Here is a 19,383-nt window from a genome sequence, read left to right as displayed (position 1 = left end):
GCTAACAGCTCAGAGTGTCTGCTAACGGTCTGCACCATTAAGGGCGACTTTCTTTCCCTAAGACGGCAGATGAGGCTTGGTTAGGCAACTTAAAGATTTCTCTTGACAAAGAATAATGAGACTATTGATTGTCCTACAAGATATTTACCAAAGTCCACTTTGAAACCACCAAGTGCACCTGGGGAGGACCGAATCAAGAGATCAGTATAAATGACCAAGTAAAGGAAGAAATAAGCACAAAGAGGGGCGGCTGCACTGTTTCTGTCACTTCTTTCACTGAATGAAGACGATAAAAGAAGTTTAAAAGAAGGCCATGATGAAAGGCGCTCTGCATTTATTAAATGACCACTGAAGGGAAATTCTGCACATCAGTTTTATTCAGCTCATATAAATAAATCATCCGGTCCTTACCGGGTCAGAAGAACAACAACTCGTGACATATTCCACTGTCGCTGACTGAGGTCTGACCCAGGATTCAGCAGCTTGAGGAACCACCTTCAGCAGCAACAACTGGAAGGGATTTCTGTGTTCTGAATGATGCTTTGACCCACTCCGTGGGATCTGAAGAGAGTGCAGCGGTCCTGTTTCAGCCAAGCTTTAGCTATCAGACAGCTAAAGTCACATTTGACTCGAGAACACTCAAAACAGTTTCATCAGCCATTAAACTTTAAACTTTTTTTGCTCACATTGCTCAGATCAGATTTTTCTGAGTCACACGGTATCCGATTCTATTAATTAAGATTCCGACCACTTCATTATGTGTTCATAAATCGGCTGCAGATCGGATTTTTTCTGATGGAACTTCAGTCTGAACATTCAAATCGAAGTTCATGTCATCCTCGATCAACGTTCATCACGGTCCTTTTTAACCATGGAGCGAAGATGTTCGTCTGTGGAAGAGCAGCGAGGGGCTGGACTTGATGAGCATTTGGGGGAATAACTCCTGTATCCTTGTTGTGTTTTGCGTATGTGGGTCGGTTCATTATGATGAACTGTTCACATTCAGAGCAGTTAATGAGCGCCATCGGGTCGGATTAAAGGCTAAATTACAATAAAACTGAGTTATTCAGCTCATGGAGACGCCTTAATCTGACATAGAAACGGATCGGATCGAATTAAGACCCGAGATAACTCGGTCCAAACGTGCACGACAGCGGATCGGATCGAGCGTTCTGCACATGCTCCAGATTTTTTCCCGCAATCGTCACCCTGAAGTGGAAGCAGACGATATTCCTGTTGCTGTCAGAAAGAAAGAAACAACGCGATGGAGAATGCGCCGTTGTGCATCGTCTGTGCCATAACCAGCTCATCACAGATGGAGAGGGACGCAGCTTCATCTCGCTCTGCGTTCGCCATCTTTCTGAATGCCTGAGTTTGTTGTTGTTGGTGGTGAAGACGTCAACAGGAAGTGGCTCTATTAGCGATAGCTGAAATGGGGACAGCGCCACCTATGGTACCGGGGTATGACAGGCTTTGTGCCAGTGATTCCATTCATTCACCGCCATATATCCAAGGATAATTACCCCCAGATAAGGAGCACAACCCAACTGTAGCTATAATCCAGCTAATCTCACCATAGAGACCCACTGACTGTCTTCAGAGAGTTAGTTTTTAGTACTTTAGCTTCAGATCATGAGTCGAATCCTTCAGTTTTAACCCAAAACTGAGGCATGCACTTGGGTTAACATTGTGTGCACCCCTAAAGACAAAGAATTACTCAAAAGTATGATTTGGAAAAGAGTGAGTAACCAAACAAATGATCTGGCAAAGAACAAATAAAAGTAAAAGTGAAATGGGGACAGAGCCACCTATGGTACCGGGGTATGACATGCTTTGTGCCAGTGATTCCAATTCATTCACCGCCATATATCCAAGGATAATTACCCTCAGATAAGGAGCAGAACCCAACTGTAGCTATAATCCAGTTAATCTCATCATGTAGTTTCTTCTTTTAAAATCCAACTAAAGATCAGGTCTGAGCAGTAAATTGAAACATTAAGGCCTGCAGTCTGAGCGTATTCGAAGACATCCGCAGCACATGTTTTATTAACTTGAATTGACATTTAAAGCCAGTTTTTACTTTCCTGTAATAGCGTTTGAGTACAGAACAATTCTTAATATGATTTAAATAAATAATGATCATAAAAGATGTGACGTTAATCATAAACTCTTTGTTGTAGGTTCCTACATCAGGACGAGCTTCCTATTATGTGTCCTACAAGAGAGACTCATTCATACAAATTAAACTGCCCAAATACTCGCTGCCTAAGGTAAGCTGCACCTTGCGTTTGATCTCACAGAGTCATGGAAGGGTTTAATATTTTCTCATCTTTCAGCTGATTTTCTAGTCGAATCTGAGACGCTGTCCTTGAAAAGAAAGCGATACCTTACAGTGTGACCACAGCCATTTATATTCACACCGCAGCGCTGCTCTTATGACCGGCTCCACCGGGTCAACATGTTCTAATTCGTCACCTCCCTGCTTCCAGTCATAACTCCTTTTAATCTCTGCCACTTCACCCCGGTAGGATTTACACATTGTCAGCACAGACGAGAAGCAGGTCTTTGCGGCGGTGCAGGAGTGGAACCAGAATGACACCTATAACCTTTACCTGTCTGACACCAGAGGGATCTACTTTACCTTGGCCATGGAAAATGTGAAGACGACGAGGGGCATCGGGGGCAACCAGATGCTGGACCTGTATGAGGTAGGAAGCTGATGAAATGAGTCACCATGGGGGGCAAATACAGTGACCCGGTCATTGATTGAATCTATAGGAGTCTTTAAAGATAGAAAACGTAGGTCCACACATTACTGTGTCTCATATTGTAGAAATGTGCTTATGTTGAACAAAAACTGTACTTTTATAAGCATTTTTCATACCTTTTAGTTATTCCAGAATAAATCTGGACAATAAATCTGGAATAACATCACTTAATTATGCGGAAAAAAGTTTTAAAGTATTTTAGCTTTTAGGTTTTTTTGTCCTTTCTGCTGTGAATGAAATGTAAATGAGACAGAAATCTATCTATTAATCACTCAGTCAATCATAAAGCATTAAAACAATCACGGAAATGAAATCAGCGAAGGCAACTGCAGCATTTGGGTAATTTAGTTTTAATGTTACAGGCATTAATCCAATTAAAACTTGGCGTATTCATCCTCTGCACGATGCATTCTGTGGTCGTCCAGTTTTCTGACACACAGAATATAAAACAGGCTTAATGAGGCTTTGCTTTGCACCTATGGACTTGTAATGACCTTGTTAGTTTTCTGCCAACTTACCGTGTATGTGTTTTCGCTCATGGCAGGTGAGTACATTTCTCTCCCTCTATGCTTCCCAGTGGACTGAGTTTATCACTCCACTCTGGCAGGTGTGACAGAGAGAGTGAAGGCAGGAAGTGAGATATTGGCCAGCTGCAGTGGCAGCAGGGTGGTAATTAACGGTGGTGTTGCTTCTCCTGCTCAGCATGTGAAAATGTGTACATGCCTGAGAGAGTGAGCAGATCTTACTTCCATGCATAACAAGTTTGTTTCTACGATAGCCGAGAGAGCTCAACGCACTGCGATTTAAGAGGACATGCGACTGAAAGGGCAGGAAGTATCTTTGTTCCTTCAGCGAATCCTCGGCAAACAGATCCAAAAACCAAGGCAACACTGGACATGTCACCTGGAAAGTCTTTATTTCTTTATTCACTGTCGATAACAGCAGATTCAATTCAATTCAATTCAACTTTATTTATATAGCGCCAGATTACAACAATTGTCATCTCAAGGCACTTAAGTAATATAGTCCAATTCAAGCCAATTGGAATTCAATTCATTGTAATAATAATCCAATTAATTCATATAGAGCCAATTCAAAAATAATATCCGAGCTAAGGAAACCAACAGATTGGACCGAAACTTGTCTTCAGTCCAATCTCCCGTCCTGAGCCTGAGGGACTGTGGAAAGGAACGACTCCCTTTAACAGGAAGAAACCTCTGGCAGAACCAGAACCAGGAAGAAACCTCTGGCAGAACCAGAACCAGGAAGAAACCTCTGGCAGAACCAGAACCAGGAAGACACCTCTGGCAGAACCAGACTCAGGAAGAAACGTCTGGCAGAACCAGAACCAGGAAGAAACCTCTGGCAGAACCAGAACCAGGAAGGAACCTCTGGCAGAACCAGACTCAGGAAGAAACCTCTGGCAGAACCAGAACCAGGAAGAAACCTCTGGCAGAACCAGGAAGAAACCTCTGGCAGAACCAGAACCAGGAGGAAACCTCTGGCAGAACCAGAACCAGGAAGGGTGTCCATCCGCCTGGACCAGCTGGGGTTTGAGAAGACAGAAAAGAGGGAAAAGAGGAGGAAAAACACCATAACACCATTCAAAGGATACCTGCTGGAACAGGAAAACACAAGTTAATAACCACAATAATGTCACATGGACATAAAATCATTTAGAAATTAAACAGGAGGAAAAAGAGAGCAAAGAGAGGAAAGGTGAGATGAGTTATAATCTATGCTCTGATCATTTGAACTAATAGTAATCAATCGAGATCAATTTAATAAATATTCACCGTGAGATTCAGAATGTTAAAATCAAATCAAAGGAAAACATATTTAATCATATAACGAGAGCTTCCAGGGACTGTTCAACACGAGGAATCGTTCCCTGTATTCGTGTCGCATGCTTTTTCCAAACTGAGCTGGGAGACCAGGTCCTGAATCTGTTCAGTTAAAAGGGAGAAATTACAGATTCTGTGCACAGATTCTGGTAAAATCCTTCTCCCCACACTCTCTGAGGGAAACATCGGACATTTTTTACATAAATCACACATCTTCTTACCTTTGGGACTCGGAGCTGGTGTTGCTCTGATTAACAAATCAGGAGAAAACAAACTTTATTTGAAGCCTGTTGGTTTCTTGGCAGCACTTCCTGACAACATAACCATCGCTTTGCAAAGTAAAAGCTGAATATTAAACCTGTTAAATCATATCTAAATGTACCCTTTATCCATCTATACAACATTAACAACACTTTAAGCCTTTTCCTAATGTAAGCACAGCTGGAAATGCTTTGCCCTCAGGGTTCAGTCTGAGAAGCCTTTTAGCTTAAGGAGGCTCCTGACGGAGTTTGTGACTTCCTGAGGTGAGTTTCTGCCCGATGAAGCACTGAATGCATCTATAAAACCTAAACACTGGTTTAGTTTTCCAGTCAAAACTTAACTTTCTTAACAGCAAATATTACGATGAAAATAAGACTGCTGAGATGAATCTGACCATGTTTGTGTGATTGTTTCTGTCCAGCTTGCAGAAGTGAATTCATTATGTGTCTCAGGCTGTTTGGAGAAAGCAACCTCCTTATTAATAGAGTTAAATTTAATTCTGTATATCTGGTTAAACTCAGAAGCTGAAAAACATCTGATCTCACCCAAAGGTGTGGCTACAAAGGAGGTTCGGCCCAAACAGCAACCGACATGACAGCCGATTTCCCACCTTTATAACTAATCACGTTTAATGAAAATCAGCAGCAGAATGATCAGTTTTCCACATTTATGAAGGGTGCGAGATAAGGGAGGGTTGGTTCACGATAGCCTCAGCCGCCGCATTTGGACAGAGAAGTTATGAGAACGCAGTTCTAAGAACTGTCCTTCCCCAGAGGAACTGTTTCATTTTGCATTCACATGAGTCTGGGACAAAGTGACACAAAGACACTGCAGACCACAGATTATACAGACACTCGTGCACAGGATGTGATAAAAAGGGGGATTATTTTCAAAAGGAAAAGCAGAGCAACCAGCAGCAGAAACAGCGATGGAGGCTCGTAAATTAATGCTGTTTTTGAGCAGAACAAACTTTTCTCAGTTTGGTTGTGGGCAAAAAGAACAAAAAAAACCCCCCAAAAAACTAAAGATTTTCAAAATAAAACAAGATATAAAGGAAACTCAAGGAGCAAACCAAAAGAATAAAAGCCACAGAACACAACAAAGAAATCCCAAAGTATAACCAAGTTGATTGAATCCATAAAAGTACGCTACCATCACCAAACATGAAAGCTTGTTTATTTCACACTAAAAACTACTTTATATCAAACACAGACATCTTTACACGGTTAGCTCTTCTATTCAGTTACATCAGCCACATTCGGACAGAGACGTTCTAAGACCTGTCCTTCCCCAGGGGAACTGTTTCATTTTGTATTCTCACATGAGTCGGGGACCTCGACAGGGACTGATGTGACGCAGCCGTCTGCCACAGACGTGTTACTTTAGCGCCACTCAGCAACAGAACAGAACCCGGGAAAAGTAAGGAGAGAAGAAAACAACAGCACCAAGAAGCTAACATGGAGAGCGAGGAGGCCACCGTGTTCATGGGCTGCATGGCGGTGATATTAATCATGGACGATCACATCAGGCGTCTAAGATGGAGGCTGGAAGAGCTCACAGCGAGAGTCAGGAGACGGAGAATCCAGCAGCGGGCGATACTTCTTCGTTTCATGGAGGAAAGAAGGAGAGCAGAGCGCCGCAGACAAAGGAGACGAAGTTTAACTTATTAAACAGGCGCCGGTTGGGTCCGTGTCGTATGAGGAAACATTTCAGACAAGGGGCGGAGCTACAGCCACCAAACACCTACGTCATGTGTGTTGCTATGGAAACCAGAAAAGACCTCGGAGAAGGAGCTAAAATGGTTCCAGGAGCTGAGGGTCGTGGTCCCTAGTTCCTGAATGTCTGAATGTGGGGAAAAAAACGGCCTGAAAAGGTTCCAGGAACTGCAAAAGGTTGCTCGTCTCGTACTTGACTTTGAAAAACACCAGAAGTGAAATTACCCGGAAGCATCTGAGCAGGAGCCTCGATGCTAAGAAAACACGAAGAAGTTTCAACACAGTTTGCTCCGCGACCGTCTTTTCCTTCTGAGATGGAAGTAATTTCTCCTCATTGTGTTTTCCTTTGATATCACAGTCCCATCAACCACCTCCTCGGCTGTCAAACAGTCAGCTCTGTCCAGCTCTGACATCTGTTTGTGTCGGTGTTAAACACTCGACCGCTGTGCCTTTCACCCTGCAGCGAGCGGCATTCATCCCACGGCATCCGAGCCCAACAACAGAGGAGACACACCTTTGTCTCGTTACACAGGGGAGGATATAAGCTGTGGTGGAACTAATTCATTGTTGTTAAATCCCTGACAAACTGCAGATCACTCATCTGTTGTTAGAGTGAGAGAATGCAGCTCCGGCCCATCAGGAGACAGCAAAGTATGCCAGTTGTTTTGTTCCTCCACTTAAAAGTCATGTCTCTTTTCAGAGGGCCTCTCTGCTTCTCTATGCTCTCCCCTAAAAAAAATCAATTATTCTCTCTCCACACAGAAAATTGTGCAATTATCTCCTAAATTACAGAGATTTTTTTTTTTTTAACTCAGACTGGATAAGAGCAATTTCTGTAATCACAAGCCTTTGTTGTGCAAACTACTTTTCAGTTGACATCGGGGCTCTACATCACCGTTAGACTTCCTCTCAGTCTGAGAGATGGTTTAGCAGGTGGCTCTTGATTGGCTGAGGTTCAGTGTATCAACAATCATTTATCTCTCTCACACATTGCTGTAAAGAGCTCCGGATGATTGATTGAAGACATGAAGTGGGTTGTTGTCCTGGAGAGAATTAGCTGCTGATACTGGTGATGATCTGACTCTTCATGCCTGTGTTTTCCTGGCAGCATACTTAAATGCACAAAGGCGTAACTCAGCCAATGAGTCATAAAATATAGAACTCAATCATCTGGCTTTTAATAATTGGTGATTCTCTGTGGATCAGTTTGTCACTTCAGTGAAATCCTCTCCAGTCCTGCAGCCACCTTATGATTGCTGGAAGTATTTTTAAACGGGTTTTATTCATCTGCAGCCAGTTCAATGACAAGCTGCTGCACAACAACAGCAACAAGGTGATGGATGAGGGCGCCGTCACACGGCGGTCACAAGGTCGCGCCGCTAAATGTGTGTTTTCTGACATGGCCGATTTATTTCAGTGTAAAAAGAGAAACAGAATTCAGGCATAAAGCTAATATCTAAATGAATCCAGCTTAAGCACCGACTACAATGAGGACGTGTGATGAGGCCTCAGACATCCCGAACCTCCTCAGAAGACTGAGTGGGAACAAACATCTGTTGTTGAGTCGCTCCCCGGGCGTCAGAAAGGTAGAGTAGAGCTAACCTCATGCACTTAACACTGAAATGAAGGGTTTTTGACCAAGTCTATGACCATTTAGAATAGAGAATATGTTGGTGTTGGAGGCTGGAGGTCACATGACTGCCATAAGGTAGCATTTCTCAGCTGAAGAACGGTGATAAGCTCGATCCACACTGACATTTTGACACTGAAGCTAACTGTAAATTAGCAGCTTGCCATTGAACAAACTGGACCTCACAAATCTACAATAACACAGTCTGTAAGGAGGTTGGAAACAGGGAGGAAGCAAAAAAAGTGTTTGGTTAAGGTTAGGAAAACACACAATAAAATACAAATGGGTCGGTTCAGACGGTCCAATTTTGAAATTAGGCGTCACATTTTCTATCTTGGATTCAAACCCCAGTGCAGGTCCTTTGAAGTGTGAACTGATCTCGACAGAAACAGTCAGAGCGGTTAAATGAGTGCCATCGGGTCGGATTAAAGGCTAAATTACAATAAGACTGAGTTATTCAGCTCATGTAGACGCCTTAATCTGACAAAAAAACGGATCAGATCAGGTGCAATCTGTTGGTTTCCTTAGCTAGGATATTATTTTTGAATTGGCTCCATATGAATTAATTGGATTATGATTACAATGAATTGAATTCCAATTGGCTTGAATTGGACTATATTACTTAAGTGCCTTGAGATGACAATTGTTGTAATCTGGCGCTATATAAATAAAATTGAAATTAAGGGGGAAATTAAGACCCCGAGATAACTCGATCCAAACGTGCACTGAACGTGCACGTAGACGACAGTGGATCGGATCGAGCGTTCTGTTCATGCTCCAGATTTTTTCCCGCGATCGTCACCCGGAAGTGGAAGGAGACGATATTCTTGTTGCTGTCGTCAGAAAGAAAGAAACAAGGCGATGGAGAATGCGCCGTTGTGCATCGTCTGTGCCATAACCAGCTCATCACAGATGGAGAGGGACGCAGCTTCATCTCGCTCTGCGTTCGCCATCTTTCTGAATGCCTGAGTTTGTTGTTGTTGGTGGTGAAGACGTCAACAGGAAGTGGCTCTATTAGCGATAGCTGAAATGGGGACAGCGCCACCTATCGTACCGGGGTATGACATGCTTTGTGCCAGTGATTCCATTCATTCACCGCCATATATCCAAGGATAATTACCCCCAGATAAGGAGCAGAACCCAACTGTAGCTGTAATCCAGTTAATCTCATCATGGATCAGTTCGTGGACAGACCCTGAAACCTTCTTTCTGTACAGAACCAACAGTTTAGTTACTGGCGCCATCACCACAGCAACCCATGCAGAGAGGACAGTCATTCAAATCTGATCTGATTACCTGCAAAGATTTCTGTGACATTCTGACCTAAATATCAGATACAAGAAAGTAAATCTGATTCCTGCAGTTAGAGGAAAGTTTATCCATGGCTTTATCTGCTAAGCCACGCCCACTGTTGCACCATCCAACCACATTTGAAGGATTTGATTTAAATTACTGTCACATTACAGAAAACAACGTGATTTCCTCTTGTGGTCTGACAGTTTTCTACAGTTGCTTTATTGTTTTGATCATTCTTTGCTTCCATTTGTTTCGTGCCAGTGAAATTCCTTCCTGCTAATTCTTTGTAATTAAAGAAAAATAAAATCATGACAGCACAGTGGAATCGGCACATGAATATTATCGTGCACAGACTCAGCAACAACAGGATCTGTTGAAATGAAACATTTAACAACATGTTCACAGTTCTCGCCTTGTTTTTTAGGGTCAGTCCTCTGATTGGCTTGTTTCATCAGAAGTTATTAGAAGCAGCAGGCTGTTGCTTTCTTTGCTCACACGCTGCAGCACAGTGATCACATCTTATTTTCTCTTCCGTTTCCTCTCACTTGCTACGAAGAGCAGAGACTGTAACTGCCTGAAAATCTGCACATTTCTGAGAAATCCGTGCTGTGGAACGGGAACCCGAGCCTGTGTCCTTCACCGAGTCGTAAAGAAGTGCATGTAGGTGTGAGTGATGGATGGGGTGAAACGTAGGCTGGGGCGCCGGCACAGTTGTCAGGTGTGTGTATGTGAGTGTGAGAGGATGTGGAGGCGATAAATAATAACTGCAGCGATTGACAGGTCGGCTTGGATAAGGAAAGGAGGACCCTCATTACCCGCATCCATCCTGAGCGCCATGTTACTATGACGATGTCAAATGTGCTGCCTATTAGTGCCACTTATCGAGACGTGCCCCTTCAGGGAGGGAAGTGGAGCTATGGTAACTATTTAGAGTGACTGTCTTTTCAATTGTATAACATGCTTAGGCCTGGCTGAGGGATAGGTCTAATCCCTGGGAGAGAACAATCTGAGGAGATGCGTGTGTTTTTGTGTCAGCTGTTGTTTGTGTTTATGTTGTCACAACTCGGGGAACTCGGCATACTTCTGGGATCTTCCAGCTTTTTGAGAACCAAATTGCTCGGGCTTATGAGCTGAGAGGAAAGTTGGGATGTGCTTTTCTGTGATTCTGTTGGGCAGAGAGAAAACAGAAGTGTGGCTTCATATGGTCATCATTTTGTCCAGAGTACTGAGACACAAGAATGTAATTACAGATAGCACTTAGCACAGCGTAAGAACCTGCAGCCGACTGTGCTGATGGAGTCTGCAAGATTGCCAGCCACAGAGGGAGAAGATAAGCATGCCATTTGCATTTAACTGGTGTTGTGAAGATTGCTGCTGCAATACACAAAATGCCTCTTCAGATGAGAGTGCGGGGTATGCGCTTTCATCACAACTGAGAACCAAACTGTTATGGGAGTTGGGAGGAGTGTTAGATGTAAAACGCTCCCTGCTGGTTTGCATATGAAATGTACAGATGAGATTTGAACTGCTACGTGTCTGTGTTCATCAGGTGGCTGGAATTAAAGGCATGTTAATCGCTAACAAGAGGCAAGACAACCAGGTGAAGACTTACATCACCTACAATAAAGGCCGGGACTGGAGGCTCCTGCAGGCCCCTGCTGCTGACCTGGATGGGAACGACATCCACTGCATACTGGTGAGATTCTCTGCTTTTCATTTGCTGTGGTTCACACCCTGATTCTGCTGATGTCCACAGAGATGTGACGTATCGCCATGTGAACCAGCGTCAGTCACAACTAGAATTTATTACTGAGGATTAACCGAGTGACCCCTGATGGAAGGATTACAAGTGACAGCTAAAGGCTAATCGAGTGGTTTATAGTAGAGATTCTGTTCTGTTCTTTTTCTGCTTGTGTTTCAGTGACTTTGGTCAGACATTATTAGCTCCTTCTTTGTTTTAACTTACCTCCATCATGCCTTAATTTGCCCCCTCAGTGGCACAGCAGGGAGTTCTTTGCTGAACCACCTCGACTCGTGGCTGAAACGCCTGCCTGAAGGAAATATTTCCACGATGTAGATTTTCAAGCACCGAGACAAATTTCTTTGAGTTGTGGCTGTGATCAAATGTCAGACGACTGAGATGGAAAAGAGGAAATAAGACACTCGGATTACTCTCCGAGCCCCACCTCAGGGATTCAAATAATCTCAAAAGTGCTGTTTCCCAGGCAAACTCCCCCTGTGTTTAACCCCGGGTCCCTGCAGTGGAAGTGGAGGGGGTTGGAGAAGGGACATTTGTAGAAGGGACTTCAGGAAAACATGTTTTTTTGTGGCTGAAGTGCAGCTTGTGCATTAAAACTGCATTTTATATGAAGGCCAGGAGGGAGTCTCAGAAAATAACTCTTCATCTCACTTGATTTGTTAAGTTTATGGTCTCTGTTATCAGTTTCACACAGTCTTCATTATCGCATAATGTCCATTTGGTGAGTTATAATCCCACTTTACGGTAATACAGACAACCTTCTGCTTCATAAGCCATTACCAACTTAGACTTCATCATTACCACAACTCGCTCCAGCTAAAAGAAGCAAGATGATGAAAAATCTTTAAAGACACATTTATCCTGAAGTAAATGTTAAAGATTATGCTAAAACTGAGTAAAAACATCTCTTTTCTTTGTTATTTCCCCTCTTAAACTAATAGATGAAGTAAAGCCTATAAATTGAATACATTTTAAGGAAGTAACTACTGCCTTTGTGTTAAACTGCCCAACTGTTTACCTTCATCTATACAAAACAATATTCAGATTATGATGTGTATGTGAATTAAAGACATTCATATCCCTGTTTCCATGTTTCAGAGCCAAGTCGAATCAATGCATTACACATCTGTACAATACAGCAGTACGTGTAAGTTTTAATCACCTCCAAATCACTTTAAAACACAGAACACGAGCCTTCTTTTCACTGCAGTGCTCTTGTTCTGCACCCAACTCTGGCAGAGACTCTGCTGCCAATTTTTGTGACAGAAAACAAGCACCACGATCTATGAAAACAAGCCCAAAAACAAGTGCCTGTGTTCTTTAACAAGCCCGGAGTGGCTCATCATGGACCGGAGCCCAGAGCGTGTGTTATGGAGCTGCAGCGTGTCACCAGACGCCATGACAGCTCCAGCAGGACGTAACAGTGGGATAAACTTTCCCCACAATGAGTCACTGGATAGCAGCTTAATAGTGTTAAGGTAATCAGAAATTATTCAGAGATTTTCCTGTGCATGTAAATGCAGCCACAGTTCAGGTAAATGGTGATTAAAAAGGTCACCATGAGGCTCATTCCCTCTGTAGGAACCTTTTGCAGTTCCTAGAACCTTTTCAGGAATAGGGACGTTGTTTCATGCATTCAGGAACTAGGGACCACGGCCCTCAGTTCCTGGAACCATTTTAGCTCCTTCTCCGAGGTCTTTCCTGGTTTCCATAGCAACACGTATGACGTAGGTGTTTGGTGGCTGGTAGCTCCGCCCCTTGTCTGAAATGTTTCCTCATACGACACGGACCCAACCGGCGCCTGTTTAATAAGTTAAACTTCGTCTCCTTTGTCTGCGGCGCTCTGCTCTCCTTCTTTCCTCCATGAAAGGAAGAAGTATCGCCCGCTGCTGGATTCTCCTTCTCCTGACTCTCGCTGTGCGCTCTTCCAGCCTCCATCTTAGACGCCTGATGTGATCGTCCATGATTAATATCACCGCCATGCAGACCATGAACACGGTGGCCTCCTCGCTCTCCATGTTAGCTTCTTGGTGCTGTTGTTTTCTTCTCTCCTTACTTTTCCCGGGTTCTGTTCTGTTGCTGAGTGGCGCTAAAGTAACACGTCTGTGGCAGACGGCTGCGTCACATCAGTCCCTGTCGAGGCCCCCGACTCATGTGAGAATGCAAAATGAAACAGTTCCCCTGGGGAAGGACAGGTCTTAGAAAGTCTCTGTCCGAATGTGGCTAATGTAACTGAATAGAAGAGCTAACCGTGTAAAGATGTCTGTGTTTGATATAAAGTAGTTTTTAGTGTGAAATAAACAAGCTTTCAGGTTTGGTGATGGCAGCGTACTTTTATGGATTCAATCAACTTGGTTATAGTTTGGGATTTCTTTGTTGTGTTCTGTGGCTTTTATTTTTTGGTTTTGCTCCTTGAGTTTCCTTTATATCTTGTTTTATTTGGAAAATCTTTAGTTTTATGGAGTTTTTTTGTTCTTTTTGCCCACAACCAAACTGAGAAAAGTTTGTTCTGCTCAAAAACAGCATTAATTTACGAGCCTCCATCGCTGTTTCTGCTGCTGGTTGCTCTGCTTTTCCTTTTGAAAATAATCCCCCTTTTTATCACATCCTGTGCACGAGTGTCTGTATAATCTGTGGTCTGCAGTGTCACTTTGTCCCCGACTCATGTGCGAATGCAAAATTAAACAGTTCCCCTGGGGAAGGGCAGTTCTTAGAACTAAACTCGAGTTGGACAGTTCTTAGAACTGCGTTCTTAGATAGGAAAAGGAAACATTGATGTGTTTTTCACACGTGTTTTTTTGTAATATGCTGCAGATCGAAGGTGTTTCTTCAGTTGGATCCTTCCAGAGCTTCGCTGCTTTTACATCAAACGTACAAATCACTCAAATCTTCCATCGTTGCACATCAACACCTTACAGGTTCTTCTCTGAGAACACCAGTGGGGGGGGGGGGGACTGAAAAAAACCCAAAGACAATCAGCACCCTGGGATGCTGAAAGTGGTGAAAAACCGTCTGTTTTCTGCTTGTAGATAAAAGCCGAGCAGCTGCCCTCTGCAGTAGCAACAATAAGTTTCTGATAAAGAGATGAACAGAACTGCTGATGGAATATTCAGAACCATTTACCAAGTCAAACAGCCAAAATAAGGGCGCTCATCTCATTAAAAGGCTTAAAGAGGCACCCGGCTGCAGACCGCCGTAATGTTGCATCAGAAACTCCAATCAAAGCTCATGTTTATGTGATAAGATCTCTGCCAAATGCTGCAATTCACTGTAATTTGTGATCTGAGAGACCAGTCGTGAAACTTCATTTTCCAAAACTTTAGCATGAAGAATATTTTGTGAAAATCGAGATTCACGCACATGGACGAGTTCAGCGGCTCGTTTTATAACCACATCTGCCGGCTGGTTCCAGGAAACAGATCAGACAGCCCTGGATCCCAACACACTTTGCTTCAGCATTTCAAATGATTTAGGAGGGAGACTCCTTCACTTTAATAAAAGAAGTCAGAAAAATCAGCTTTAGAATGGGAATTTGAGATGGATTTCCAAACAAGGATCAGAGGAAAACCAGTCGATAATCAATATAATCTCACTGCTACAAAGTGAGGATCATTGAATCAGCAAAGAGACTAAAGATCTGAGGTAAAATAGTTATTCAAAAACCAAAAACATGACATGGTACCTTTGACCAGCACTTCCCACCCTTCCCCAATTCTGTATTTTTAATAAAAAAGAAGCTATAAGCTTGTTTAGTCTCATTATATCCGGGTTATGACAGTGTTAGCCTTCATAATATCATCTTTGAGTAAGAAAAACTGAGGAATCATAAGCAACATTTAGCATTAACATGGGACTTTGAATTAGGATTTCAAGCAAAAAGCAGTCTGGTGACTTAAGTTATGTTAAATAAGCAGAAGTAAAAAGGCTTTATTGGTGTAATTTGGAGTAACATGTATGCCAGCTAACAGTCAGACTCCCTGCAAGTCACATTAAAATCCAAACTGTGATGGCAGATGCTCAACCTTATTAAGGAAAATAAGGCGATCATAGCTCCAAAGTGAGGCTCAGATGGGGGGTTAAAGCATGTTTCCATTGCTTTAAAAAGAAATTAAATGAGAATGTATCCGCAGGAGAGCAGCTCCTCCCCTGAATGGCTGAGTTCTCACGCTGTCCCTGCAACACAAGCTCATTTCAGCCACTTTTATTTGCCACCTCGCTCTTTTGGTCACTGCCTGCAGCTGCCTACCTGTGATCAGTTTCCCCTTCCGATGACACCTGGTCTGCCTCGACCTGTTGGGGTGGCGGCAGGACAGAGGGAGGAAACGGGAGCAGATGGGGAAATGAGGCCGACTCGGTACCAGCGAGGCAGATCCAGTTCAACTGCTCATTAGACAGCCTCCCTCCACTGTTCGGAGGGATCCTGTTTGAGACATTAGGAGGACTTCCTGCTGTTCAGGAGGTGATTTCAGGGCCATGCCGCGTGGCTTCCAGGTTCCCTGTGACTGCGCATTCATGTGACATTTTAATTACTGCTGTAGATTCCTTTTGATTACCCTGTTCAGTCCCACTGCTTTGATGTCCTACACCAGTGACACGCTGTCTGCTGCTCAGATGAAAGCAGACGCGTTTTTTCTGCTCTGTGAACAATTGTAATTGTATTTTCTTGTGTGCATGCCTTCGAGGCTGGGCTTCATATTCTAATGCAAATCCCATCGCTCTTTGTATTAATGACAGATTAAATGCTATGAGCCAAACTTGTGCAGGCCCCGTTAGTTCTCTTCTAGGGAATGATGAACGCGGCTTTGTTGTTGTTTGTTTTCCTGTTTTTCTGACCAGATCATTTTCAGACACACAATAATAATAAGTCACCATTTAAACGGGTGTGTCCGCTTCAAAGAGTTCACGCTGAAAGGTTGTTTTTAATCTTTTTCAGCCGTTTTGCTCCCTTCATCTTCAACTGCAGACGTCAGAGAACCCGTATGTGTCGGGAACCATCTCCACCAAGAGTTCTGCGCCTGGGATCATCGTTGCCACAGGTGCGTAAAACCAACTGAGCAGCAGAGAAAAGTGGGAAACAGCTCGTTTCTGAAGTTCTCTCGCGTGTGTTTTGTAAGAAATGCTGCATACACGCACATCTTCACCGCCTGGCGCGCACAGTGTGTATTTATGTGCCTGTTCTGGTGCTCGAGACGTTGCTCTGGCACCGCAGTTCACTTTGCCCGCTGCGCCTTTTTAAGACATCAGCTGGCGCAGAGATCGTCTCACAAACATGACAAACACCATCCAGATCAAACTCTTGTCTTCTTACGGAGTCATGGCCAAGAGAGGAGCAGATCAGCGGTTTGCTCTGTGCGCTTTGGCAGGAAACATCTTTGCGTCGTAGTGCTGGAAGCCTGCCAAAGCGACGGAAGCCTCCTCCACATTAAATCACACTTCATATGACGGAAACAGGCATCTGTAGAAATTAAGCGGCGGTGTTGTCTGTATTATGGGATTAAAGGACAGCAAACTGATCTGGGAATCCGGCCAAAACAAGTTAAACCAACAGTTTGGTGCAACTGGAAGCTTCTATATAAAAGCCATGTAGCATTTGATCTGTGTGGCCTCTTTGTGCTCCTGCTTGTCACATAATCTTGTGTCATTTCCACTGCAGGAAATATCGGACCAGAGCTGTCTTACAACAACGTTGGCATGTTCATATCATCGGATGCAGGCAATAGCTGGACACCGGTGAGACCCCCCCCCCCCAGATTTACACCAGAGACCACAGGCTTTGTGACAGCTGCTGTTAACCATGTTCGCAGATTAATGCACTTTACTCAGCACAGTATTGTGCTTTCTGGCTCTCTATTTGTATGCATTTTTTATTGAGATCCTGGAGTAGACCTGAGCTCCTCTAAATGTTAATAGCCTGTTTTATCCATCTTTAAAAAGCTATTATGACAACCTTTAGTCAATTTTATCAGCACTGGCTTGTAAGATAACAAGTGCTGACTGTCAGAATGAAGGAGTCGGTCTATCTGTGAGTTATTTATGAACAACGAGCGCTTCAGCTGGCTTCAGTAGTTTTAGGATTCATAAGAGATGAATGCTGTGGTCGTAAAGTCGTGTTTGGAGGTCTTTGGAGGATATTCAGTTAAATTCATTCAGTTCTGTTTCTAAAGCGTTAAATCACAACAACGTCATCTCAAGCCACTTCAAAGATCCAGTCCAGTTGATGCCAATCAGAATCCAATTAATTCGAATCCAATCAGAAACCAATCAAATTAAGCTCCAAATTGGTCCAATTCATAGGGAGGAAATAGAAAAATGTCATAGCTAAGAAAACCGACAGATTGCTTTCAATCCAACCCTCATCCTGAGCGTGCACGTGTAGATAGTCAGCATTTACGAGCTTTCATCTTATCCCTAAAACCTGTCGGTGGTCTCTGTCCCTACCTGGTGGGACTCGAGCAGTGATGCCAGGTGTGCGATCAATAATCCCAAAAAAGGCCACATATACGATAATTTGACCTTTCTGTGGCTGTAATCGGTTCTAATTGCAACCGTTTCAGGCCAGTCGTGCTTTTCTATGTGAGCTACAGTGCATGCGTTGCCTCAGAAGTTCCTGACAGCAGGAGGCCTCCAGGCCTCATGATTTGGCTCATTAGTTCCCACTCGTCACAGTTTTCGGGGACATTTAGCCGAACACACCTGCTGATGCAAAGCTGTGAGTTCCTGTTAGACGCTATTCAACACTAGAGTGACTATAGCATCAATAGACTTGTTATTTTGGTTATGACAGGTGTACGATAATTTTACGTCTCTGGTACGATAAAACTACATTTCCCACCTGGCAACACTGGACTCAGGTCAGATGAGAGCGGAGCAAACTAACCCTCCCCCAGTTCTTTATTCCCACCATGCATCTGGTCTGCAGAACTGACTGACTCACATAATCTGTGACCACTTTTCACAAGAATGACTTCCATCGTGCTATGATTAGAATGACTTTGGAATTATTATGGCTTCTGAAAACCACGGCGTTTATTTAGTTTGAGTTCTGTCAAATATGCAGAATCCTTAACAGCATTAAAGTATTAACAGGTTAATTAATAAACTCTTTAAAGACAGGACAACATCCCCAGATACATGCAAACAAGCCCAGCCCGGCAGGCTGGACAGATGGCGTCTCACAAACTTTTCTGCGCTCGTTTCACATCAGGCAGTGACACTGACTGATGACAATCCCTCCTTTTCCACTGTGTTGCCAGGTTGGTTCCCATTAAGGATTAGAAGGGAACAGCAGTGAAGTCCGGTCTCAGTTCTGGTCTTTATGAACATGCGATGTTTGAGAGAGGTGCACGAAGCCAGCGTGCTGACTCAGGCTGATTTATGAGCTGCCGTTTTCAAGCCTTGACTTCATCATTCGCTAACAGTTGCTTGTCACCTGAAGCCTGACGGTTATGAGCAACTTACTGAAACGTATATTTTACATGTTATGAAGCGATAGACGGTGACATGTCTTGTGTGTCCGTTTAGATTTTTGAGGAAGAACATAATATATGGTTCTTGGACAAAGGCGGAGCCCTTGTTGCAGTGAAACAGCCATCTGTGCCAACCAGACATTTGTGGTAAGTCCATTTAAAGAACTTTCTTGGACCCGTTTCCTTTCTTAAATTGCTTTTCCAATTTCTCATGGCTATTCTAAGGTTGAGTCAACCTTTATAGTCCAAGAAAAGAGCATATATGCGACACTTGATCCATTTACTGATGCACTTTTACTGTGGTGTTTGCAAAAAAAAGTCACAGGCAATCTAATTTGAGGAATTTTTTTTCAAGCTACTTATCATTAGCAGCCAGCAGTCAGGGCCCCCACCCCCTCTTTTAGCGTTTCATTAACACGTTGCCGTCCTCTTGCCAAATCGGCTGCTTACGCTTTGCCTCACTGCAGGCTAATCCAACTGAGACCAGATCTGTTCTCCAGTCGCTTTTGCAACAATTTCTGAAATTAGTTTTAAAACCAGTCGAGTGTGGCTTGTTGGCTCTTTGTCTCCCTCCCAATTTAAGTGTGATGGCAGGAGAGGGAAAAAGCTGTGTCTCCACAGCCACTGTACAGCAGCAGCGGAGC

At 43.5% G+C, this 19,383-nt stretch overlaps 1 protein-coding gene across 1 annotated transcript in view; it reads left to right on the top strand.

The window, feature by feature from the left end:
* Window positions 1–19,383, top strand: part of sorcs3a (sortilin related VPS10 domain containing receptor 3a) — a 221,942-nt gene that overhangs the window by 164,310 nt on the left and 38,249 nt on the right. The window contains exons 8-13 of the mRNA XM_072384071.1: window positions 2,181–2,270; window positions 2,529–2,708; window positions 11,064–11,210; window positions 16,207–16,309; window positions 16,927–17,003; window positions 18,795–18,886. Of these exons, the coding sequence (XP_072240172.1) occupies window positions 2,181–2,270; window positions 2,529–2,708; window positions 11,064–11,210; window positions 16,207–16,309; window positions 16,927–17,003; window positions 18,795–18,886 (689 nt within the window). The remainder of the gene's footprint in view (window positions 1–2,180; window positions 2,271–2,528; window positions 2,709–11,063; window positions 11,211–16,206; window positions 16,310–16,926; window positions 17,004–18,794; window positions 18,887–19,383) is intronic.

The sequence above is a fragment of the Leuresthes tenuis genome, unplaced genomic scaffold, assembly GCF_036924035.1.
Source record: "Leuresthes tenuis unplaced genomic scaffold, fLeuTen1.0.hap1 SCAF_4, whole genome shotgun sequence".
NCBI classification, from domain to species: domain Eukaryota; kingdom Metazoa; phylum Chordata; class Actinopteri; order Atheriniformes; family Atherinopsidae; genus Leuresthes; species Leuresthes tenuis.
The sequence above is the reverse complement of the archived record's forward strand: the minus strand, read 5'-3'. Positions and strand labels throughout refer to the sequence as shown.